At 43.8% G+C, this 25,908-nt stretch overlaps 2 protein-coding genes across 4 annotated transcripts in view; both read right to left on the bottom strand.

Annotated features, from left to right (window-relative positions):
* TBC1D8B (TBC1 domain family member 8B) overlaps positions 1-15,130 on the bottom strand; it is a 35,878-nt gene extending 20,748 nt beyond the window's left edge. For both annotated transcript variants that reach the window (XR_008598102.1, XM_054996225.1), the window contains exons 1-6: positions 14,938-15,130; positions 8,589-8,699; positions 6,347-6,465; positions 4,274-4,499; positions 1,845-2,085; positions 953-1,160 (exon numbers count right to left, since the gene is read on the bottom strand). Coding sequence is in view for 1 of the 2 variants with exons in the window: in XM_054996225.1 (XP_054852200.1) it covers positions 953-1,160; positions 1,845-2,085; positions 4,274-4,499; positions 6,347-6,465; positions 8,589-8,699; positions 14,938-15,064 (1,032 nt within the window). In the remaining variant the exon portion in view is untranslated. The remainder of the gene's footprint in view (positions 1-952; positions 1,161-1,844; positions 2,086-4,273; positions 4,500-6,346; positions 6,466-8,588; positions 8,700-14,937) is intronic.
* Positions 15,131-18,617: 3,487 nt separating this feature from the next.
* Positions 18,618-25,908, bottom strand: part of RNF128 (ring finger protein 128) — a 76,794-nt gene continuing 69,503 nt past the window's right edge. For both annotated transcript variants that reach the window (XM_054996228.1, XM_054996227.1), the window contains exons 5-7: positions 23,140-23,236; positions 21,987-22,155; positions 18,618-20,049 (exon numbers count right to left, since the gene is read on the bottom strand). In XM_054996228.1, coding sequence (XP_054852203.1) covers positions 19,931-20,049; positions 21,987-22,155; positions 23,140-23,236 — 385 coding nt within the window. In that variant the 3' untranslated portion in view covers positions 18,618-19,930. The remainder of the gene's footprint in view (positions 20,050-21,986; positions 22,156-23,139; positions 23,237-25,908) is intronic.

Here is a 25,908-nt window from a genome sequence, read left to right as displayed (position 1 = left end):
CCTCAATTGGGTCATGGTGTTAAAAGCTGAAACCCTGACATGCCCACTGCAGGCAAAGCCTATCCTTTAACCCCCAATATTATCAGGGTTTTTCTTTCTTTTTCTGGAACAAGGAATAAAATAATAATAATAAACGGAAAAGAAAAATACCAAGTAAGGAACATAAAGCCTAGTATTCCTCTTAGAACTTTATTTCCCTTCGTTTATACTTTTCTTTTCTATTAATTATTTGTTATTATACAATACCCCAAAGGCCATCTTAGCCCATTCATTTGTCAAATAATCAAATCCACGCCAAAGGACTTACGTGGTAAGGATGTTCTTGAGGCTGTACTCCCTCCACTGACATAAGCAACATATCAATACCATTTTGCTCAGAATGCATCCAGTTTTATAAGGCCTCTTTATAAAAGGCCTTGTTTCAGAAACAAATTCTATACTGAGGGGTTGCAAGGAAAAGCGCATAGCCATCAGGATTTTCAAGTTAGAATCCAGAGCACATTGACAAGGAAATTAAGTTCTGTTAACCAATGTTTTACCAGTTTGATGGCAAAGCTTCAGGGTTTCCCCCGATATTTCTGGCAACTTTTAGACCAACTACTAGAGAAAAGAAAAAAAAGAAACCTCTTCTAGTCTGAACTGCAATAAGGCTTCCATGCACAGTTCACCATAGTTTAATCCGACCGACACGCAAAAAAAATAAAAGGAGCAAATCATTACAACCTTTGTTTTCTTCTAAACACTTCCGTTTTGCCCTCTCTCTCTGAAGTGGCTTACAAGCACAATTAAAATCCCAAGAGCAAAGCTCAGAACAAAACCCGTAACAAGAGTGTCAACATGGCAAAGTGCCTCTTGACTTGAGCATGCAAGCAAGCTTCTGTGGTTACTGGAACACTGTAAAGAAAGGAAGCTTCATGCAGCATGGTTTGGCTCTGACCCCTTCCAGACTTACCTCTCTCAGAGGGATGATTACGCAGCACAGGGAACCATCCTGGCTGGCAAAACAGATGTAGTTTTCAGAAATGCACATTTTCCCCAGAGTGTTGTAGTGGTTGAAAGGCACCCATAAGAAACACTCGTGCACCTCCCTCAGGGTTTCCTCTTTGGGTAGCCTGAAGAAAGCATTAAACTGCTCGCTGCGGGCTCGGCTTTCGAGGCCTCTGGGGAACAGAGAGGGGAGGTCAGTTGCAAAGGTCTGCTAAAAGTATCTCTTTTCTATTCAATAGTTAAAGACTGTACTGTTTTTGGTTTTCAACCCCACCACCTCGGGGATAAACCAAAGAGCTACTGTTCTTTCAGGGGTAAGGGGGACTATTAATGTAAAAAACACCATACAGCACAATTACAAAAATTTTAGCAATGACAAATTTTGAAATGCACTTTTTACACGGGACAAGATTTGAGGAAACATAGGATTGAACCGGTAGCCAATGTCTCAGAGGGAGGGGAGAGGTTCTCTCATTTCTGCTTCTCCTCCTTCCGAGCTCTCCTTTCATTCAGGGCAGAGTCATGAAGGAATTCTTCCTCAGCTTTGTGCTCCCTGTCCTTTGATCAGGAGAAATGGGCCAGCATGCCTCACACTGCTGTCCTTGCTTGTCTCCTCCAGCCTGAACTGAACTCCTGCTTCCTAATTTGGCTGTTGGTTTCCGTAGCCATATGAGTTTTTGTTCCGTTTTAACTCTGCAGGTTTCTACCATTGTGTTTTTTGCTGTTTATGATTGGTGACGCATTTTAAAGCTGTTCTTATCACAGCAAACCACTTGCACCAAAAAATTAAGGTACAGCCAACCCCCTCCCCCAAACAAATTAATAGTCATTTTTATTTCATTTACTTTTCAAATTACCTCTTTGTGATTTGCAAAGGATCGTGGAGGACAGGGTCCCCTTTGAAGGTCTCCTTGTCAAAGAGCCTCCGTATGGTGTACAGTGCCAACTGCTCCATCAGAAGAAAGGTCTCGCTGATGTGCAAAAACATGGAAAAGTAGTGATCCTCCCCATGGGAACACACGTGGATGCTCTCTGTCAGAATCACGTTAGACGTCCTTTCCAGTTTTGAGATTTCATCCCAGGATATGACAAGTTTTACTGCAGACAGGAAAAAAAAGAAGGCCTGAGCAAGTGTCTTTCATCATGTCGGCTGCCCCTGCAGGTTCAAGCCTAGAGGAAGCTTCCAATCAAACTTTTTGTGGTTTGGGTGCCATAAGGGAAAAAAATATTTATTTATTTAAAACATTTATTAGCAGCCTTTCTACTTTGCAACTTACCTACACTTACAATATGTGTAAAATAACAATCATAACGTGAATAAAACAAAGTTTAAAAACAGCGTAGGACTGCCAATAAATATAAAAACAAAGCTAATTAAAAACAGTCCTAAATAAAAATGTCTTCATGTGCCTCCCAAAGATTGGCAGTGACGGGGCCAGGTGTGCCTCCCTGGGGATGCTGGACTGTCATTGCGGGGTTGCCACTGAGAAGGCCCTCTCCCCCGGACCCCTCCCACTTTGTGTATGGTTATGAAGCTGCTTATACTGAGTCAGACCATCAGTTCATCTAGCTCAGTCACGTCTAACCTGCCTAGCCAGGGCTCTCCAGGTTATTAAGCAGAGAAGGGTCTTTCCCAGCACTGTGATGGGAGATCCTCTTGAATGGACTCGGGATCTTCTGCAGGCAAAGCAAGCACTCTGCCCCTGAACCATGGGCTCTTGTAAGAAATCAGCAGAGTTATTTAGAGACTGCGCATTGGAAGAAATGAGAATAGATACACACCCCAGTGTAGCTCTGTAAGAATACTTTACTAAAGGCATAAAAACAGGGCTACTTCAGAAGAAAATAATAAATGCTAAGTAGACCACATTTTGCTAGTATAGATAGAGAGTAAGCAAGAGACAGAAGACAACTGAAAGCAACTGAAGACAACAACTGCTGCATCTTAACACAAAACAAGAACAGGAGAGAGTGAACAAAGCAATAAAACTTCAGTATGCAGCATCACTTAATTGCCTCTCTAATAAACAAGTTTCCCAATAGAAAATCCTAATTCTCCTTCATTATGCTTAGAGACTCCCCTTCTATGGCGGGGAATCCTTGCTCGAGGCCCTAGTGGTTACATGCAAAGTAAGTTTACTAATTAAGTTAGTAACACAAATAGTTTAACTCTTTCATGACTGAAATGGAAACACTTGCTAATTCCCAACACCTCTCCCTTAAAATATCAACATATGAAGCTGCCTTTTATCAAGTTCGACCAGCTGCATTTTACCAAGCTCAGTACAGTCTACTGTTTATTCTGATACGCAGTGGCTCTTCGAGGTCTCCAGCGAAGGCAGGTCTTCCTACAACTCTTGCTTCCTAAGATCCTTTAATTTGAGATGTCAAAGACTGGGTTTGAGATCTTCAGCATTCAAAGCTACCAGGCTACAAACCCTCTGCCCTAAAACCTAAACTTCAGTTGACATAACAGTGGCTGCAAGACAACAGAGCACTTAATACTTGAGAGTCAGTTTGGTGCAGTAGTTAAGAGTGCTGGGACTCTAACCTGTTGAACTGGGTTTGATTCCCTACTGCCCCACTTGAAACGAGCTGGGTGACCTTGGGTCAGTCACAGCTCTTTCAGAGCTCTCTCAGCCCCACCCACCTCACAGGGTGATGGTTGTGAGGACAATAATAACATACTTTGTAAACTGCTCTGAGTGGGTGTTAAGTTGTCCTGGAGGGTGGTATATTAATCGAATGTTGTTGTTATTATTATTATTGTAAATAAGCTTTGTTTTGGAGCAGGAGGAGAAGTGCACAGCACAGTACATATTTGCCACAAGTTATCTGAAGGTTATACTGAATGCAAAATATTTTAATGAACCAGAAATGAAGGCTTATATCTTATTTTTTTAAGCTGATGAAACATGAGGACAATCATTTACAGTCTGGCATGCACCCTGATCCTCTGCCGGTTTATACCTGGAGATCAATCCCAATGAGTTGAGCAGAACTTAAATGTATGCAGAATTGCTGCCTTTAGAAGCTGTGCAGACTATTTATTTATTTGGAAAATTTCTATGCCACCACTCCAGGGAACCTGGAAGTAAGGCTCTCTGACTTCAAGACTACAGCTCTAGAAATCAGTTTTCAGGGGGCTATGTCAAGGCCGTGAGTCTTTTAAAAAAATATATTAAATCCTGCAAAAAAGGAGGGAAAAGAAAAATGCACTTTCAAAAACAGAAGCGTTTGAGGGAATTAAAAAAGAAATCATAACTAATGATTAGTCTTCACTTACTTTCGGCACCAAGCAGAAAGGAGTAAAAACTAAGAAAGTTGGTGCTAAGGTACAGCCAGCCCTGGCAAGGCACTCGGCCCTTCCAGTAGCTGCAAGAGTAGTAAGTCACCAACTTCTCTGGTTCAGGTAACCCAAAGCACTTCTCAAACTTCATGAGTGCCTCACGGAACTTCTCCGGATCCTCCTCTTTGCTCAACGAGCCTTTACTTTCCTCTGCAATCAAGCCCTATAACAAAAAGACAATCAGACAATGCCCCAAGACAAGTTATGCCAGTCTAAATCCCATAGGTCTAAGCGCAGTTAGACTGAAGTAATTCTGCACAGGGTTGCACTGTGAGTAAGGGTAGACCTGCAAAATCACAAACCACTCAGGACAGACAGGAAACACACACTCAAATAGCTATTTCAGCCTCAGGTTCATAACAGCTTGCACTTCACGAGAGAAAAGGTCATGGGAAATATTTTGCCCAGGTTAGCCTGCTTTTATTTGTTATATTTCAGCATACGTGCACGTGAGTCTGATGGACAGCAAGGGAAGCTGCCATGAAAATACCTCGCTCAGCTATGAAGCTCAGTTCATCATCATGGGCCAGCCACACTCTTTCAGTCCAGCCTACCACACAAGACCAGTGTAAGCATTCTGGATAAACAAGTTAGGGGAGAATCATGGATCCTGCTCTAAGCTCCACCAGGGAAGAGCAAGGATAAAAAATATGATTGAGATCAACAAGCGCATGCTCTGGCAGCAATACTGCTTCTTTCCAAACATGTAATGAAATTAACTACTCTTGTTTATAGACGTTCGGCACTTACAAACCAAAATCAAGCAAATCTATCCTCTGCTCTGCTTCAGAGTATATGTTAACAAAGCCCTACTAGTATTTTTTTTAAACAACTGGAGAATTATTGGTCTGATATGCCCTGTGATTTTATTGTGAGCACCTGGTACTTCTTTATGGACTGTGCTCTTTGTAACTGGAAGCCACCTCAGCAGTCCAGGCGTGTGTGGGATCTACATGTTTTAAATAAGGAAATAAAATAGTGAACAGAAAGGAAGGAGAGGGAGGCAAAGGTAAACAGGAGAAGAATACACTTGGCCACCTTGGCATAGCTTCAGTCAGGGATGGGGATTGGAGCTGTGCCGATGGAAGCGAGAGGGGGAGAGACTGTATCATGAAAGGGCCACATTAGCTGCTCCCTAGCATTCAGGCCCACTGTCCCAAAGCCAATGGACTTAACATGGATCTTCCATGGACTAGGGGAGAACTGACACTTCAACAGCTGATTGGTGGCATCTGGCAGGTACCCCCCAGGGAGACAAGGCTAGATCAGGGCAGCGGCAATGGCCGGCACAACTCCCAATCTCTCACAAGGAGAAAGATCCTCCGAAGAGGTCAGCAGCGGTTATGGTGGCTTTCCATGCTGCTTTTCAAAGGCCTCAAGAGAAAGCCAGTAAGGGGGAACCTGGTGTCTCCTGAGGCTGCAGAGGAGTGAGCTGGGCAGAGGAAGCGGAACAAGCAGATGGCCGCTCACTCCTTTCTGTTTTGAGGTTGCTCCTAGCTCGGACAGCGAGGACTCCAGGTGAGTGGAAGAACAGAGGAAAAGGTCACAGCGGCATACCCAGAACACACACACATTCAGAACACTGTTTAATTTGTCCTCTGAAATATGAAATACATTTGGCAGGGGTGCTCTAGGGTTCTAGTAAAAGAGGAGGGGCCTAAAGCCTGCCACGCCTTGCTCTAAAATGACTAACCCTGTAGGTGCAAGATACAGTTGGCTTAACTGTGGGCTTAGGCTCTGCTCTAAGAGTGCCCCATTCCTTTCTTGCCATACAGTCAGAAGACTGCCATTCACTCCTACATGGACATTTACAACACTGCTCCTATAACAAGAGCCTTCTACGCCAGACACTGACTGGGCCCAGCTGTCGTTGTTAGGGATTGTACAGGGGTTCCAACATGCTTCTGTGCAGGGAGTCCGTGCAAGAGATCCGTGCCCTCCCTGCACACATCCATTCTAGCAAAATGCCACCAATGCAATGCCACCCATTTACTTCCCTGTAGTACGTACTCTTATTTTCCCCTGTACAAAGCTGGTGATGTCTTCGTTGGAATCGAAGACGGAGAGGGTCTTCATGACGTTCTGTTCCAGCCATACCCAGTGCTTGGTTATTTCTTCTCTGTTGGATCCTGAAAGGAAGAGGAACTAAATCAGTTTCACCTGAATTAAAGCATGCAAGAAAACAGCAAGCAAAGAACTTATTATTATGATTACAAAGCTGCAGCAGAGTATCAACTAACATTCTGCTCCATGGACTCTTCCTTGGGAATCTTTCTCAACTGGTGGCAAAATGAACTGAGAGAGGGGATTTGAAGGGGCCAAAAGAAAAGGAAGACCTCTGAGCAATGGTTCCCTAAAACAGGAAGCAACAATGAGAGCATCTTCCAGCCAGAAGTCCTTTAGAAGGTCTTCCCCTTGGGGGGGAAGGAAAAGAAGAGACAGAGAAACTGAGCAGCCACCACCAGCAGTGTGACATGATGGTCCATATTATGCCGCCAGCTCGAGAGCTGCTGCAGCACCAGTCCTTCCACCACTGCCGAAATCATGTGGGAAGCCTGGAGCCACAATGCAACCCTTCTGCAGACAGTGCAGCCTCTCTGGAAACGGAAGCAACACTAGTGTTGGGAGAAGCCGCCGACTGCCTCCTGTGAAGCTTCTCACGTAGCTGGGGAGAGTCCGTGGCTCAACAGCAGCGCACCAGCCTTGCATGCAGAAGGTCTCACGTTCAGTCCCCGGCATCTCCAGTTAAAAGGACCAGCTGTCAGTAGGTGACGGGGAAGACTAGTGATGCCCACATCATCAGCATAATGCTAAAGAAACCCTCGTGCCTAGTTTTTTGGAATGTTTGAAATTCAACAATGAGTTTTAAGCACTGACATTAAAAAAGAGGGCGATCAAACTGGAAAACACTCAGAGGAAAATTACACGAATGGTAACGACTGGGAAGACGGTGCTGGCAATCAGCTGGGCATGTTCAGGGCTGTATGCCTTTGGCCGTTCCCCACACATGAGTAGAATTTAGAAGTGGGTGCAAAATGTAATGTCTTGAGAAACTCAGTTCCTATTCTGCTTTTTTAAAAAGGCAGCTTTCAGTCCTTATGGGTATGGAGACAAACCTGAGATTGTAAGAGAGAGCTCACAAGCTCAACAGTTGTCCTCGTAAGAAAAGGCTAAAAGGAAAACAAGGAGGCAGCCAGGCTGCCGACAACAATCATTCTGATATTGCAGAGTAATTAACACACAAGCAGTTTACGACAGCACACCCATAAGCCTTTAATCTTCCTGGGTGAGCACACAAAGGCTTTTATTGTGTCTAGATATTTATTCTGATTGCTGGTTGTTCAGCATTCAAAGATCGAGCAAATGAGCTTTAGGAGACAACTCCTTGACGGAGTCAGGGTAATAACTTCTTTGGTTACTCACTTGCACTGAAGGAGGACAACAATACACATCCTGGTCATGCCTCTGAACATAAACAATAAAAATGTAAATATTCTGATCCTTCCTGGAAGCCACTGTGTGATTCTTTGCATGACCCAACAGAACGAAAGAGAGGGTACCTGGCTGCCAAGCAAGCAAATGCTTTATGGGACGACATTTGGGTGCCTCGGGGAGGAGGAAGCCATTGCAAAGAGGGTCCAAGCACCACTTTTAAAAACAGCATTCAGATGTCACAAGGAACCATGGTCTGGGTAACACATAAACATCACCCTGGGCTCCATCTACACGTTACAGAGTTCCTGTGCTTGCTGGGGAACAGCATGACGATTTTGTATCATGTGTGTAATGGGAGTTTTGTGCCTCCTGGACGTACAGCGGCTGTTTTCTATTTGCAGCCACAGCATGCAAGGAAGAGTGACTGCAGTCTCTCCCTGCTGTTTACAGGTCCTGAAACTGAGTGCTCTTGGCTCCATTGTGAAACTTACTTGTAAGTTACGTAAGTAATACTTTTTTTTTTTTTACAACAGACCCAATTGCAGCTCCATGGGGCTGTCTGAGCATGTGGGAACAGTGGGCAGTGGAGGGGCTACAGGTGCTTCACCCTGTGTGCTGTGGCCGCCAACAGAAAAGAGCCAGTGTGTCCAGGAGGCACAAAACTGCCATTGCATGTGTGATGCAAAGATGGGTACTGCCCTGTTAAACATGAGGACATGGTAATGTGTAGATCTGCTCAGGAAGAGATCGACCTCCACAATGCACTGGCTGGGCTTTGTTGATCTCCCAAGCCCGCATGGTTTAGAAACTGACTTACCACAAGCTATCGACCAGTATACTTGGGAATCAGGTGTCTGATGCAGGATGCGGAAAGGGGCCACTTTGGACGTGGAATCCAGGACGGCATCCAGCGTCCCCACCAGGAGGCCTATGGGAATGAGGATACAGCTTAAGACAACAGCAACAAGGGTGGTTTCTCTAGCACCCACGAGGGACCTGATTAGGCCTTCCCCATGGAACAGAAACAGGCTGCTTAACTCTGGGTTGAAAACAGAGGTTGCGGCTGTAAAATGTTTACTACGAGCCACTTGGAAGCGGGGCGGGCAGCAGCTTTACTAAAACAGGGCTGGGCTGTGCAACGTAACACTGGGCTGTGTTTCATTCTCCTGGCCTGGAGGGAGCCTGGGCAGAGAACCACATGTGGGCAGTTCTGTGTGTTACACAATAGGAAATTCTATTGAAAGCCTAAGGAAGTATCTAATTTAACAGCACCACCATCCGGGGCTCTTGAATACGCAACACAAGAATTATGGGCTGCTTAAAGTAAAAACAAGGCTCTCCCGGCATCTGGCCTTTAAAAGCCTAAAGACAAAATATGTAAGAAAAGCCCAACTAGACTGAAGGCGGCCCATCAAGCCCAGCATTCTGTTTCCAACAGGAGACCTCCAGCACACACAGAACCAGGGCATAAACAACCCTGCTCTGTTTGTCCCAGGCATTTGGCATTCAGGGGTACACTCCCCCTGAACATGGAGGATCAATTTAGCCATCACAGCTAGTACCTCTTGAGAGAGGCATCTTTCACAAACCTGCCTGGTCCTTTTAAAAAGCCATCCGAACAAGTAACCATCACCAGACTTTGTGTCACTGAGTTCTACAAGTCAATTATGCTTGACGTGAAGCAAAACTGCCTTTATGTCTACTCCGAAACTATTGCCAATCAATTTCATTGGGTGGACTGAAGTTTTAGTACTAGAAGAAAGGGAGAAGTATTTCCTTACTACTGGTAGTAGTTACTACTTACTACAGTAGTTACTACTGGTAACAAACATGCAGTTTATCGGAAGGATCAGGCCACACAAGCAAACTGAAAAACAGTTCATGAAGAAGAGACAATTGCAAAGATGTGCTATTGATGTCGCAGTTAGCATGAAAGAGACAGTATGGTGGAATGGTTCTAGTGTAAGATTCAGACTTGGGAGGTCTGGGTTCGAATTTCGACTTAAGCTATGAGGTACACCAGGTGGCCTTGGGTCAATCACTTCCACAATTTATTCCATCTCACTGGGTTTTGTGAGGGTGGAATGCAGAGAACTATGCAGGATGCTCTGAGTTCTTGGGAGGGGGAGACATTTGGAGTCACAGATCCACTGCTAGCTTTGTTGGAACAGCCTTGAATTGTAAAGTAAATACATTGCCCACACAAACATCTGATCTGGGAAGTAAAACACACACACAGGGTTCGATCAGCTGAGACAAGCTAACAGATTTCACCGCACCAGACATCTTGCAGTCCAAATGTGATGGCAATCACTTCGCCTGGAGTTGTAACGTAATCTTTCTGCCCACCCCAAGAGCCCGTAACCACTACATTAAAGATTACATCTAAATTCACTAGAAGAACATTTCCTTGCTGAATTATTCATCTTGCCAGGCTCGTTCTGCAGCTGGCTACATCTCTGATGTTCTGCCTCTCTCTAAGCACCTTTTATATTTTGCTGAATGGATATTACACAGAACAGGGGCACCAGTTAACATGCCCAGAATGCTTCCTTGAGAAGGGCAGGTTCTTCTATCAAATTGGGGTGCTCAAAAGGACAGAACCTTATTTAAAAATATTTCGGCTACAAAGAGTGAAACAATTCCAGGGGACTCAAGGCAATGCAAGTCATAGGTGCACCTCCGACAGGCTAAAAGAACAGAAGAAACCAATTGCCTTCCGTTTACTGAAAATTCCCTTTCTGGTCACCAGGATGCAGTCCTCATTCTCCGTAAGAGAGGTTTATGTGCCTGGTTCCAAGAGCCTGATGATCAATTGAAATATGTATGTAAGAACATGGATCTAATCTTTGCAGGAATGCAAAGGAGGCAGCCCACGAAAACCACCCAGAACAGGTATTAAAATTCAGGCAGTTAAACAATTCAAGGTGTTTTTAAAAATTTGATGAATGTATATTAATTTTTACCCTTTTGTAGCAAGAACTGGCTCTCACATCAGCTTGCCAGAATTTAAAATAATACAAATAATATAGACATTCAATACAATTGTTTTTTGGAGAAGGGATTCGTTTGGGGCACGATGGAGGGGCGAATGGCTGCTTCCTGCCCTCCCTCCAATACCTCTAAGGGGGTAGCTGGAGAGAAAGTGGCCTTGGCTGAAGCTGAATTCAGATACAATGGAGGGGCTGCTTCCCCCTTGTCCTCATACAGCTTCATGGATTAACTAATTAATCTGAATAGGTTTACATACAATCAAAGTATCATTCAGGGACTGAAGAACTGACAGACTGAACTGCAGGTTTCGAACCACTGTCATCTGCCATCAAGGAGTGAACAAATGCACCAGTTGCTAAGAGATCCAGCAGTAAATATTGTGTGTGTTTTTGAGGGTATGATTTACAACGGAAGACATTTACACGGATTTTTTATCAAAAGTTACTTTCACTGGATAAAGGATGGCAGTTTGTCAATCTGCAGTATTAGTCATGAAGAAAATCACCTGGTGACTCAACGCCAGCTACTTGCTGCTAAAATTATTTCGCTATGCCCCCTTTGGCACCAAAGTCAAACAAACTGCAAACTCCTAGATCTCGGTCTCCAGTCAACAAGCAAGGCTCATTAATGTTTAAAAAGCCACAAGTAAAAGATCAGAGCTGAAAGGCGCACTAGGCTTGAACGCTGAATGAGAAAAATTGAGTTTAAAAAGCACTATCCTTTCTCAATTTATTTCAAAATCTTTATGTTACCTGGGCTAAATAACTGTGGTCCGAGATCCTGTGGGTGGTGCGAGCAACTGCTCTTCTGGTCAATGGTGTCATATGAAATGGCCTCCAGGCAGGGAAGGTTTTGTGAATTGCAATGGAATGCTTTTTGTTCCCCACTTGAGTCTGTTTACACACTACAAAGACCACCACAGTTTAGGCTAGTAAAAATGTTTACAGGCCAGTAATTTTTGCAGACTTACTTGCAAGGTTAGCCTAAGCTACAGCACAGTGATAAAAATGGAACCACACCTTCCAGCTGCTTGGAGGAAGGGCAGCGGAGAAAGATGATGAATAAATATATGCAGCCCAATTCAATCCCCGACTGGGGATTGCATCAGCTACCAAAGCCTCTTGTCTGAAGCAAACCACTCCTTCCCCTCAACTCTCCTTCAACAGCAGGCATAGGGGAGTGGCTGAGGACAGACGGTATTAGCCAGAAAGATGCTGGTTTCAGATTCTGCTGTTGGCATAACCACGGTTTTCGACAGCCTCAGGCCCACTCCCTGCCAACACACACACAACATGGCTCGGTCTTGAAGGAATTATTATTTATGCGCCAACATTCATGGCGCTGTTTAGAATACAGGATCCCTAACCCCAAAGAACTTACAGTCTCAAACTTGCTATAAAAGAGATGAAAAGCGGGAAAGGAAAATAAACACGGAAGAACGTGTGTTTGTTTCAGTGATATGTTTAGACTTAGACTTGGGGTGGGGTGCTAAGGAAACATGCTACAGAAACTGTCGCATAAATGGAGTTTTCCCCATCTGCTGCACCTGCTAATAAAACTGGCTACGCAATTAAAATGAATTGCAGCAAGTTGATAGCTACGTAATTGGACACAAAATACACATTTTCTTCACACACAATACTCTGTTGATTTGCAAAATTTGCTGCCACAGGATGTAATGATGGCCATCAGCTGAAATGACTTTTAAAAAAGGAATAGGGTAAATGCACACAAGGCTACGAGTACTTTCCTGACAGCTAAGTGGAACTTCCATGCACAGAAGCAGTATACCTCTGAACACCAGACTTTAGGGCAAACATCACTGTCTCTGTCCTACTTGTAAGCATCCCAGTGGCTGTCCACTCTTAACAAAGCTAGGCTAGCTAGGTAGGTAAAGGTACCTAAATGGAGACAACAAACTGCCTTTGTAAAAAACTGAAGTACATTTTTAAAAAAGAATTAGATGGAATGTGGTCCAATTAAAGAAACAATTTTTCTACACAGCCATTAAAAAGCAGAATTCCTGGTCTCCTTTGTATTTGGTCATTAATGGTTACCAGGATATGAAGTAATGTGGAAAACTTTAGCTTTACATTAGTGGCTCTCATAAAGCTCTTGTATGACATAGGAGCTCATCCTTTAAAAAATATGGCAACTTCGCAATCCCCAAATCGAATTACAACTCTCACTCCCCCTGCCCAGGTCCTATTATTGTGCCAAGACACATTTAGCAGATTATTACTTTCTTGATATAGAGAAAGTAGCTACATTTTACCTGCTAAATTCTCCTGTCTTGGAGGCCCAAAGAACAGCGTGAGACAATCTAATAATGTTGCATTACTGTGTCTGATAAGATCATCAATTTGGATAAAGAGTTTCCCCGGAAGACTCGGAGATACATATAAGAAAGATTTCTTTTAAAGTGTCTCTGTATTAGGCTACTCTGAAAAGCAGAGGAACAGGGCCAATAAGAAAAGTTGGCATCCAACACCAATCTCAGCATCAGGCAAAGTCCTCCGACACTATGAACCACGCACCTTTGTTGCTTCTGTGCTTTTAATAGTGGCTTGGTCCAAAGACAGTAGCAGGGGCATATGCTTTTCTCACCACTCTTCACTCATTGATTTCTCAGCATCAAGCTGCTATTAAACAGTTGGGCAATTCAGAACAGGCAAAAGACAATACTAAACTTACGGAACTCTCTGCCACAAGATGTGGTGATGACCGAGTTAAAAGATTTAAAAAGATTATTTAAGTTCCATCCTTCTCTAAGGAACTCAGGATGGCATAGCCAGTCCTGTCCTGCCCCCCACAGAAATAGACTGGACAGAGGGATGGTGACTGGCCCAAGATCACTCACTGAACATCAAGACCAAGTGGGAATTTGAACCCAGGTCTCCACGGTCCTAGTCCAGCACTCTAGCTATGTTACAAATTTGTAGGTCTACTAAAAGTTAAATGGAGCCTCCATATTCTGAAGCAGCAGATCACTGAATACTAGTTGTTAGCAGGAGCAAACCACAGTGGAGGTCTAGTGTTTTTGAGCCCCAGATAACAGAGATCTGAACCTGTTTCTCCAACCTCTACAGATCTGTCCGTGGCATTTTAAACCTAGCCTTCTGTCAAAGAGCTCAGGGTAGTTCTCCTGTCTTTCTCTGTATCCTTGCTACAACCCTGTGAAGGTTAAGAGAAGGAGCAAGAGGCTGTGTGCCACATGAGCTTCCTGGATGAGCTGGGATTTGAACCCAGATCTCCACAATCCTAGTCTGACACTCAACCACTGCGCTATCCTGGTTCTGTTAACACCACAGGTCTATGAACAACAGTTAGCCAGAATGACTAACTAAACCCTCCATATTCAGAGGAAGTGTCTCTCTGTATACCAGATGCTAACACAGTTTTCAACCTGTCCAACCTTGAGACCAACTAACACCCAGGACAGTATGTTCCAGGGAGCAGATTTGTTTTATTGTATATGGCCATTGGCCTTCACAATATCAAAAAACTGAGCAGCAAATACATTACACTATAGGAAGGGGAGGAGCCAAAACGGAGGCCTCACTGGTGAAGCTGGGGGTGGTGGGACTCCGTCCTACAAGTGGTGGCAGGTGGGTTGGGAAAGAAAACATGGCAGCACCTGTGGGGTGGTGGTATCTCTTAACCTGTGGTAAAAAGAACCCTTTGCTGCACTGAGTGACCTCACCTTGGTGACCTAGTTGAAGACCACCGTTCCAGGTCTAGGGGAAACTAGCAAGCAAGATTTTTCTTTATTATTCGATATTATTTTAGATATCCATACCCTGCATTCCTGACCAACAGGAACCCAACGTGGCTTATAAAGCATCTCTCTCTCCCCTTTCTTCACAACAGCCCTGTAAGGTAGGTCAGGCTGCAGCAACTGGCCCAAGGTCACCCGGCAAGCTTCCATAGCAGAGCGGGAGTTCACGCCTGGCTCTCCAAGATCCCACTTCGACTCTCTAACTACTACACCGCGATGGTTACGTGGAACCTCCACTTTCAGAAGCTTTACACCAGATGCCAGAACCCATAACGGAAGAGGAAGGGCTGTTTCAGGGCCCTTTTCTGGGCTCGATGGGCTTTCGACCTGCTCGCAAGCGGGCCAAGCTGTCTCTCGCTCTCCCCGTCAGAGGCGGCGAAGGCAGCCTCCTTACCTGCCAGCCCGCCGCCTTCCTCCCCATAGCCTCGCCGCCGTTGCAGCACGAAGTACTCGTTGGAGCGCTCCAGCACCCAGAGCTTGAGCGCGTTCTTGAGCAGAACCTCTTCGGGCTTCAGCCACATCGCGGCGGCGGCGGCGGTTCCTGCTGAGCTCGGCTCCCTCAGCCCGCCATGGCTGCATCCCCCGGCCCTTCTGGGTTCCCACGTACACAAGCGGCCGGCCAGCCAGAGCTCCTCGGGAGAGGCGGGCACGAGCGCCTCGTGCCCGCTGCCCGCTGGGCTTTGTAGTTCCACGCGCGCTTTCTGCAGCCGGCGGGCGGCCCGTGGCGCACTACAGCACCCGGCGAGCTTTGCGCAGCCGTTCCCGGCTCTTCCTTAGAGGCCGGCCTTGCCGAGCCGCGGCTTTCCCCCTCCCAAACTTCGGCTCTCTCCCCTCTCCGGGCGAGCTGTTGTGCGCCAAGGGAAAATTCAGCAGGCAGGCTGGCGCTTCGCCCGCTGGTGCAAAAGATTTCACTTGCGGGACGCATTCTCCCTCTTCCGTCAGCTTCTGAAGAACATCCCGGCCAAAAAAGGAGTTCGCCGCCCGGAGGAGCGCCAGTGAAAACTACTAGGGCTAAAGTAAAACGAGAGACCTGGGTTCAAATTCCTGCTCAGTAACTGCAGCCTTCACGCGGCGAACTTCGGCCTGTTGTGGCTGCCCATGAAGGCATGTAGCTGCCTTATACTGAGTCAGACAATTTTTCTGTCACGGTCAGTATTGCCTGCTCTGACGGCAGCTGCTCTACAGGGTCTCAGGTGGAGGTCTTTCGCATCGTCTGCCGTCTGATCCTTTTGACAGGAGCTGCCAGTGAGTGAACCTGGGACCTTCTTGAGAAGTAGGTGCTCAACTATTGAACCACTGCACAACCCCTCAGCGTCTTCTACCTTACAGGAAAATTATTTCTCTCCCCGCCCCCCCCCCCGCCCTCCCTCATCTATTCTAAGTTTTTTGATGGAATATATCAATCTTAGAATTACTTATGCTCTATTTCAGCATTTCTTCAACTGTTGACTTTCTGCACCAGTTTGGTGTAGTGGTTAAGAGTGCGGGACTCTAATCTGGAGAGCCGGGTTTGATTCCCCACTCCTCCGCTTGAAGTCAGCTGGGTGACCTTGGGCTAGTCACAGCTCTCTGGAGCTCTCTCAGCCCCACCCACCTCACAGGGTGTTTTGTTGTGGGGATAATAAGGACATACTTTGTAAACCGCTCTGAGTGGGCATTAAGTTGTCCTGAAGGGCGGTATATAAATCGAATGTTATTATTAAGCTGTGCTGCTACTCACAGGAGTTCAGTTCCTGACCAGTTTTTCCTAGTCTATAATTGTACACATTGCACATTTGGCTTCTAATAGAGTTTACTTTCGCTAGTTGACAGCTGTGTTTGGCCACATGTACTTTTGGGGTTCCAGTTGGGACAGAAACGGCCTTGGTTGACTTCTGGGAGAGTGACCGGAGTGTGTCCCCGTTAATTGTCCTGAACATCTCAGTACCTTTAGATACTATCATCTGTGGTACCCTTCTGGAGAGGCTGGCTGAGCTGGGAGTAGGAGTCACCAAGCTTCAGCTGTTCTACTTTTACTTGACCAATTCCCGAAGGTGCTGGGCGACTGCTGCTCTGTCCAGAGGCATTTATGTTATGGGATCCCACAGGCTCCATCTTGTCTCCCATGCTATTGAACGTCAGTATAAAACTGCTGGGAGAAGCCATCTGGGGATTTGGAGTGGTGTGTGACCAAAATGCTGATCACACCCAGCTTTTTGCCTTACCAGCTAAGCCAGGTGGGTTCTGTGGAAGTCTTGAACAGGTGCCTGGAGAAGGTAATGGGATGAATGAGGACCAGCAAACTGAAGCTCAGACTAGACAAGACTGAGGAGCCGTTATCAGTGGAGAAGCTTCTGCAGCCAGCCTATCCCGGAGGGGGTTGCACTGTGCCCTGAAGAGGCAGGTTTCTACCTTGGGGGTGCTACTGGATCCTAGAGGCTCAGGTTTCTTCCATGGAACATAGCGCCAGCTCTGGCTGGCTTATCAGCTACTGCTGTTACTCAGAATGCATGATCTGGCTGCAGTGATCCATGCTCTTACCACATCCAAGGAAGATTTTTATGTACTACATGTGCGGTTGTCTTTCAGAATGGTTCATAAACTTCAGCTAGTCCACACTGCAGCAGCCAGGCTTCTGTCAGGCTGGATACAGGGATCATATCACCCTTGTGCTGAAAGATCTGCACTGGCTACCCATCTGTTTCCTGGTACAATTCAAAGTGCTGGCTCTTACCTTGAAGGCCTTACATGGCTTGGGGCCAGGGTACTTGAAGAACCATCTCTTCCAATACTATCCAGCCCCCCAATTAAGATCTGCCTCTCAAGTCCTGCAGTTTACAAAGTGTGTTGTTATTATTCTCACGACAATCACCCTGTGAGGCTGGCGGGACTGAGAGAGCTCAGAGAGAACTGTGACTGACCCAAGGTCACACAGCTGGGAATCAAACCCAGTTCTCCAGATTATAGTCCTGCCGCTCTTAACCACTACACCAAACTGGCTCTATTGAAATAGGCAATATGTATTCCAAAAAAGTTTAAAAGGCACATTACCAATAAAATGTGTTACATTGTAGGATACTTTTATATCAGTTCTCCTGTCTGCTCAAAGCATTTTTTTTATAAAGCCTAATTATAATCTTGAGAGCAGATCATAGAGTTCAGGGAGTCAAATATACAGAGAGTAATAAAAAGTCCTTCTGAACAGCTTTGCTTTGCATACTTTCCTAAACATATAGCCATCATGTCACTGGGCAGCCCACATCACAAGGATGGAGCCACCACATAAAAGGCCCTTCCTCAGGCTGATAAAGACCCAACCATAATCAAGGAAACGATGGAGAGCAGAGCATAGCAGGACTGATTACACAAGATCATACAGCAAAGAATAAAACCCTTATAAAACCTATGCAGGAGCAGAATCAAAATAATTTCCATAGAAAATACATGAGACAATATGCAGGGTAGACTTTCCTTTGAGCACTCTTGTTCCAGTTGGTGAAGCAAATTCCATTATTCTTTTGAAGATATGACGCTATCTCATATAGTCAGACCTTTATAAAAGCACTGCAGAATCACAGGTAGAAAAAAAAGCCTGTCCTAATGCCTACTACATGAGACCCGAGAACTGAATCTGGGATGTTGTGCACCCAAAAGCATAGGCTCTTCTGCTGAACACAGCTCTTCTATTGACATTCAGAAAGTTGATTTGAACTTCAAGTTTCTCATGGGCATGATGTTCTATAGCCAGCAGAAATATATCTAATGGAATTTAATTATTTTATAATTATACATCCTTCAACCTTTTCATCAGGTATGCCAAGTTTTCTGCAATGCTTCAAGTACAGAAATGGATAGCCAGTTCTTAAGATGTCAGCATCTTGTGCTCTACCAATTCCCTATGAATCTCCCTGTAATTAACATATCAGAGTAACCTAGCTTCCTTTCACTGTAGAAGGCATCAACAATGGACAAAATTGCTCTCACAAGACTACACAGCAAAGACTGGTTGCATACCAATACACAGTGTAACAGGCTGAAGGTTATTCCAGTGTTTAATTTCTACAAGATCAAAAAGCCATTGACAAGAACACAGACCAGTTTGTACACAACCGCTTTTATTATCAAAAATAAGTGAACATCCTAAACAGGCATTAGAATAGCTTTATTTACATTTTGTATTCAAAGATTTTTAATAGAAATCAAATATTTACAACTTTATCACATACTATGCAAAAATGAAGGGAAATAAGTTTTGTTTTCTCTTGTTAGATTCAAGTGAAAAATTAAAAACACATGACTACTCTTTGGGCCAAATTTGTGCTAGCAGTTGTAAATAGAAACAAAACCACAGAAGATGCAAAATAAAATAAAGTGCATTAGATGATGTAGTAATTCACTTTGGTGGATGAGGTTGGGGAGTCTGTGCTAAGGCACCCTATGTTTCCTTTTCTACCCAAATCCAGGTCCCCATCACACACATAATTTAAGTATTTTAGAAGTAGTTTACCCATTAATTGCTAATTTAGCTAGCTTCCCATGTTACCAACTTTGTATATCAGCAGCATCCTTTGGTGTCATTCTTTACTCAACTGTTCCTTCAGAAGAGCAACAAAAATTCCCTCTGAGTGACAGAGAATCAGCTTCTGACAAAGCTGAAAGCAGCAGTTATCTAGACTGGACTGGTTTCTGGGCTAGACAGTGTTTGCACCACTTGAAAACTCAAAGCAGTTCAAAATAATTGGGGGGGGGGATGGGTAATGTCTTAAAACAGCTGTTTTTAAACTATGCAAGTTTAAAACATCTGACTTCTCATTCAGAGTATGAATATTTTTATTATTTCACAAGCTCACGTGAAGTAGATGCAGGGCACTGCCCAATGACAGGTGTGTTTGATGGTTCTGGTTATTAGCTGGTGTCTAGCAGCTCAATGAATAAACAGGCACTTCACTGAAAATAAGGGCACTCATTTAAATAAAAAGATGGTAGCCCAAACCAAATCTCAAAGAAACACACTCTAGTGCTCATTTAAACCAAACCCTCCAGAAAATAAATTAAGACCGTTAACTTAAAACCAGACTTCTTAAAAAAAAGATACACAATTTATACTTCTGTAGGCTGAATGAAGTTCCACCACATGAAAAACTGGTTGTGCTCAGATGGCTTGGTGTAAAGATCTTTCTTCCTTGGTTTTGCTGAAAGATCTTTATTTGAAGATTACTAAAACTAACACTATAAGAAAAAAATTAAGTTAAACTTAGTGGGCAGGTCACTCTGTGTAACTGCAATCTTAAATCATGTATTTTATCTCAGTATCATCAAGGCAACGTTGCTGCTACATTAGCTTTATCAGAGTTGAAAGGTCTGAGGCTGGTATGACAAGTAGCTAGCAGTTTTGTTACAGCAGCCATTTAGGACTTTGCATCACGTGCTTGCGTTTCATCTGCCTCAAAACCTGGATTGTCAAGGTGTGGAACCACATCTACAGCAGGCAGCTGGGATGTGTTGTTCACAAGGCGAAGATTGTCACCTTTTAGAAAAGAAGAACAGACATTTAGAAATAAGCATCCTACAATGCTTTCCATTAGAGTTACAGTTTAGTTCTTGCTTTTAAAAAGCTTACATAACCAGGTCTGACCACGGAGCTGGAAGTGTAAACTAAGTATATTTTAGTTCTCTTTTGATGCTTTCCATTTGGGCTCTGCTGTGGCTGCTTCTTCAGTTTGCTCCACAGCCTACACACCCACTGTTGGTTCACAGCTCTATCTACTAGCAGACAGCTTGCATGGTGGGTGGTACAGCAGTTAAGGGAATGAGCCCACAAATCATTGACTCCAATCTCATCACAGCTAGGAACTCACTATGGCCACCCAAACCGCTTGTTGCTCAGCTCCAGTGCCATAATATCGACTCTGCATACACAGTTATTGTAAGGATTACTGACAATCTATGTGAAACCTTTGGAACCATTAATATTTGGTGCTTTCCTTAAGCACCTTGATTTGCACAGCATCAACACACTCCCATCATTATTGCAATGCATGAAGTGGGCACAGATTTGCTAGAAGAGCAGACCTCCAAAACATATCGAGGGTGTCACTTCATTCTTGGCTCATGTACAGTGGCTCCCAATCTGTTTCCAGGCTCAATTTAAGGTGCTGGTGCTGACATTTGACGTCCTATATGGTTTGGGTCCAACACACCTGAAAGGACTAGCTACACCCTTATGAACTTACCCAACGACTACGGTCATTTTCGGAGACCCTGCTTTGGATGCCTCCGCCTTCTGAGATTAAGTAGGTGGCAATCTAGGAAAGGGCCTTCTTAGTAGGGCACCAGAACCCTGGAACTCACTCCCTAAGGAGATTCACCTGTCTCCTTCTGCTGCCATCTTCTGCCAGCGGGTGAAGACTTCTTTGTTTCATTTGGCATTCCCTCAGTGATCCCTCATCCCTCCCCAATGTTTTTAACTGTTGTTGAAAAGAGTAAAGAGTCCAGTAGCAACCATGCATCTGACGAAGAAAGCTGTAGCTCTTGAACGCTTATGTTACAATAAATGTGCTACTGGACTCTTTACTATTATGGGAGAAAAGGCTTTGAGGCTGCTAAGGAAAGGCAGCAGTCAGAAATAGCAAGCTGTTAATCTGTTCTGTTATATAGTAATCTTTCCCTGTTTAATTACAATATATCTGAATTTTAAAATCATTTACTACACTGTTATGTTTTGTAAATAAAAGTTTAATTTTTTTTTCTGTTTTAACCTTGGCTGGCCTGAAGTTGTTGGCTCAAACACACTGGTCACAACAAATGGGCTAAGTTTAAATAAATGGTGGCTGCATATATTAGAGAAGTAAACACTAAGCATCCCTTTCCCTAATAGCCCTGAGCAGTAGCTGGGAGAGGGGAAGTAAATATAGGGAACGGGCTGCCTATCTAGTGGAGCCTCTGAGAAGAGGAAAGGTGGGACCCTGCATGGATTAGGGTCAGGACTCTATGCCTGAAAATTAGAGGTTTGGCAGGTGGTGTGTTGTGGCTGCCTGTGAAGCCCTAAAGCCTGTGAAGGGAGTTATATAGGGGGTGTGTAAGGGGGTCACAGATGTATTTGTGTGTTGGTTTGAATGGGTTTTAAAATACTTAAATTTGTATCTTTTAAATGCGTTAGCCACCTTGGTGGACCTGTGGGGGCAGAAAGGTGGGGCAAAAACCTTGTCAATAAAATAAATAAATTCTCCTTATTTAGAGGTGTGGCGGTGAGTTGTATATACTTCACCACAAATTCTTTCATGTGAACTTCCAGCAGGTGGCAGTAGAAACAAGAATTTCCTTATTATATTATTTCTAATCTGATGCATTCCAGCAAGTTCACCTAGTCACACTCCACTAACTAGGGAATCAAAAAATTAGCACCAAAATGATACCCTAGCCCTCTCGGTGCTAACACAATTTTAGAACAAATGAAATACTTACTCTCAGAAGGAGCAGGTTCCTCGAGAGCTGGTTCATCCGTTCCCTGTACAGAAGCATATCCAGATGACGCAGTCTCACTATGATTATCTTCTTCATTAAGAGAAGGGATATTAGAAACTTCATTGGACACAGCGGCTGGGAAAGACTCCACTCCGTCTTCTATGTCCACCTGTGTTTAGAACATTTGATGTTAGGTGGCACAATGGGTAAAATCACAATGGGTTGGATCCATCAGAGGAAGATGCCGATGGTTGTGGATCCTTCCTGCATTCTCTCCCCCCAACACTCCTCCCCAACCCTTGGAAAATTTATTCTTGGAGTTGCAGGACTTGTGTAAACGAACAGTGACATAGGTCTGGAGGCTGCAGTGGGGAAAGGATAGAATTACCCTCTCCCCTCTCTTCCGTGAGCAAAGCTGCACTGATGGGAGGAGGCAGGGTGATTTTGTCTCCTCCTCCCCTCCTCTTCAGCACCCAACTCATGTGCCAGTTAGTTCATGCAGGTCTCAAGATTTCTAGGATAAACTTTCCAAGAGTTAGAAAGGACTGGGGGGTGGGGGTTATGCAAGAAAGATCTGCCATCCTTGCATCCACAGAATCCATTCTGCAGAGTTAAGAGCTTTTTCTTTCTCCCACAATCCGTATTACATTTATCTTTCTGTCTCTGAGGAAAGCTTTGGAAATTAAATCGACTACTTTCTTAGCAGAAAATCTGTTAATCTCTGTTGGCTCTTTGGAAATACATCACAAGGCAGAGAGCCACTCCATATTTTTTAACCTAGTCTTGAGAATTGTTCTCTGCTCGCCAAAATGTCTTTCTGTAGTAGTTCATAGATGCAGAGAAGTTAGCCGTGTTAGTCTGTGGTAGCAAAATCAAAAAGAGTCCAGTAGCACCTTTAAGACTAACCAATTTTATTTTAGCATAAGCTTTCGAGAATCAAGTTCTCTTCATCAGATGCCTGATACAGGCATCTGACGAAGAGAACTTGATTCTCGAAAGCTTATGCTAAAATAAAATTGGTTAGTCTTAAAGGTGCTACTGGACTCTTTTTGTAGTAGTTCAGCCTTTCAACAGCAACATTCAATTTTACTATTTAAAACTGACAAAAGTCATATTATTTTGTCTACTTAAGCATTCTAAGTTGCGTATATACCTCGATTCCTAGAGCCTTGAGTATGTCACATTTACACATGGGACAAGTCCTGTGTTCCAGCAGCCATGGGTCAATACAGCTTTTGTGGAAAAGATGGCTGGAAAGAAAAGTGTAATATGATAAAACAATTCAGTGTAACAAAGATCCTTAATAATATAGTGGAGCTTGGATTGAAGAATTGGAAAAACACCACAAGCAAACAAGAAACTTTGTAAGGCAATGAAACAATATAGGAAAAATTTATCCCTTATATAAAACAATTCAATTAAACAGCAAACATCCTTAATAAAATAGGCTGGCACTGATGCAGTAGTGCCTCTCATTAAAGAAAAAAAGCTCTAATTGATGGCAGACAGTATGCTTTGTGGAATTTGATGGCAGGAAAATGGCAACAAAAGGAATAGTTGTTGAATTGGATGTACGATTTAGATGTGATACGTTAAATGAGGGCGCCTGTGTGCACAAATGTGAATGTGCACAGGAAAATGTTTGCATACAACAAAGCATTAAACATCTGGGTATGCAATTCTGGGTATGCACACCTGGAAAGATGGGACTGGCCCCTGCAGCCTCTGAACAACTTGTAACCAGCATAGACCGAACAGGTCAACCTATCATTTGGAAACCATTAAGGATCATTTCCCATAATCATTCTCTCTACTCAACTTCCTAACCTCAATCTAAAAGTACTCGTAGACCAATAATGGCTGTGGTCAAGCTTCAGTAATTCAAGTTGTCCGACTTATCAGACAGTCATCTAGTAATGAACTTGAAAAACCTCCATTCAAAGGCTTACATTTGGTCATACAATCCATGATCCATGCCCATTTTCTAAATATTTTGGCTTCAATTATATGCAAGCAAAGTCATGCTAGAGGTATGAGGTCTGGAACTGTATGTTTAACTTTACGTATTGGTAACTCAGAAATGCTTGCCTCATGTAATGCCAGGGATTTGTGTTTGTATCCCAGACATGTGAAATGCAAAGGAGCAGCAACATGGGTGCCAATACATAACTAATATGGATAATGGCTTTAGTAGTGTGTAAAGATACGTGTTACCTGCATATACACCATTTTCCTGACGCCTCCCTCCCCAGACTTTAAAGACAGGTACCTGAATTGCTCCGGTCTTTCCAGGCTCCTCAGACTTAAAACCAGCCTCAGGAGCAGATTTTCAACTAGGGATATGATGTGGGCATGTGTGTGTGGGGGTGTGTGTGCTGGAGCTAACCCTCCCTTCCTCCTCAGCACTACAGCCCAATTCGTATCATGCAAGTCCTCCTGAATCTGCTTGTTATTCTTAGTTACACATCTGAGGATCTCAATATCACATACTGTTGCCCCATATATTACATATCAACTGCTATCATTTTTATTAACTATTATGAGAACTATGGGGCTGCCTTCAAACACGTTATAAGAACTGTGGGACTATCATTTAAAAAATTAAGCAGACAGACCCAGTGTGAATTTATTTAAGGCATGGTATGTTATGCCCTTTGCCCCAGTCTCGTTTGTTGCAGCTGTTTTAATCTAAAATAGCCCATTCATTTAGAAGTGTGTTTGTTTCTTACACCTACAAAGGTCTGGTATCAGAATGTAGCAAAGCAGACCCTCAGAGAAGTCTTCTTTTTGTGCCCCTGCATGACCCAGTATTCTAGATTTGCCTCTTCCAAGTGAACAACAGCGCTGTGCCTCTGCACTGGAAAAGAGCTAATCACATGCAGTCCAGAGACATGGCAGAACTACCAGTCCTCAGCAGAGGCTGACTGGAAGGGCACAAAGGACAATGTTGTAAGTGGCAAAGACATATACCAGAGAGTCTCCTCTGTGGGTCTGGGCTCATTTAAAAATTTGTTAAAGTTATTGTAATTCATGTAATTTTCCCTAGCAGTTCTTTCTTGGCACACCGACAGGTCCCACCACATTAGCAGTTTCAGTAACAGGGTGTTTACGAGTTCTAATATATACATGAGAAAACATCACTCCCATGTCACGATCCATTTTAAAGCTTCCTTTCTATGTGAATAATTGTTGAAAGTTTTTATTTAAGTTAACAATTAACCCATGAGATAATTATAAACTGAGTGATTTCTTGCATAGATTTGCAGCTAAAATATTTACCATTAAGGGAGCATTCAAGGTCACTTTTGCTAATAAAAGTCTCTATTCTACTCATGCAATTATGAAATAAACCCCTATTCCTTTGCAAGAAAAGATTCAAGGCCCCTCAACCAAGCCAGTGTACCCTATAACCAGTTCCTATGGCAGCGGCTGCAATATATTTGTGATGCAAAATCACTGGTTAATGTCAAATGCGGTTCTTTGGTTGCATTTTAAAAGCTTCAGTTTTTTAATATTGTAAAGCATTTAAGATTTTAATGTAAAAATCATTCAAGTGTAAATTTAGCACCACACACTGAACCCTGAAAACTAAGAACAAATTTTGAAGCTAAACTATGAATTGTTCTGTTAAGACTGAGTCAGGACTTCAGCTCCATCTATGAACTATCAACTAAATGTTATGGTAACTGTACAGCTGCCAACAAAAATGGCATCTTTGATTTCTTTGCTTCTAAAAATCTCTGTAGACACACTCAATCCTGACTTCACCACACTGTGCCCTCACCCCACTGGTAGCAGCCAAAGAAAGTGAGGTGAGGTGGGGGGGGAAAGCATAAAATTACACTGTCAAGGCATGAGCAGAACAGTTTACACCCAGTGAAGGTGCATAATTTGACACAGGGGTGCCATTTTTAGTAGAAAT

This window comes from Eublepharis macularius, chromosome 13 (assembly GCF_028583425.1).
Source record: "Eublepharis macularius isolate TG4126 chromosome 13, MPM_Emac_v1.0, whole genome shotgun sequence".
In the NCBI taxonomy this organism is placed as follows: domain Eukaryota; kingdom Metazoa; phylum Chordata; class Lepidosauria; order Squamata; family Eublepharidae; genus Eublepharis; species Eublepharis macularius.
This window is presented reverse-complemented; position numbering and strand designations above follow the sequence as displayed.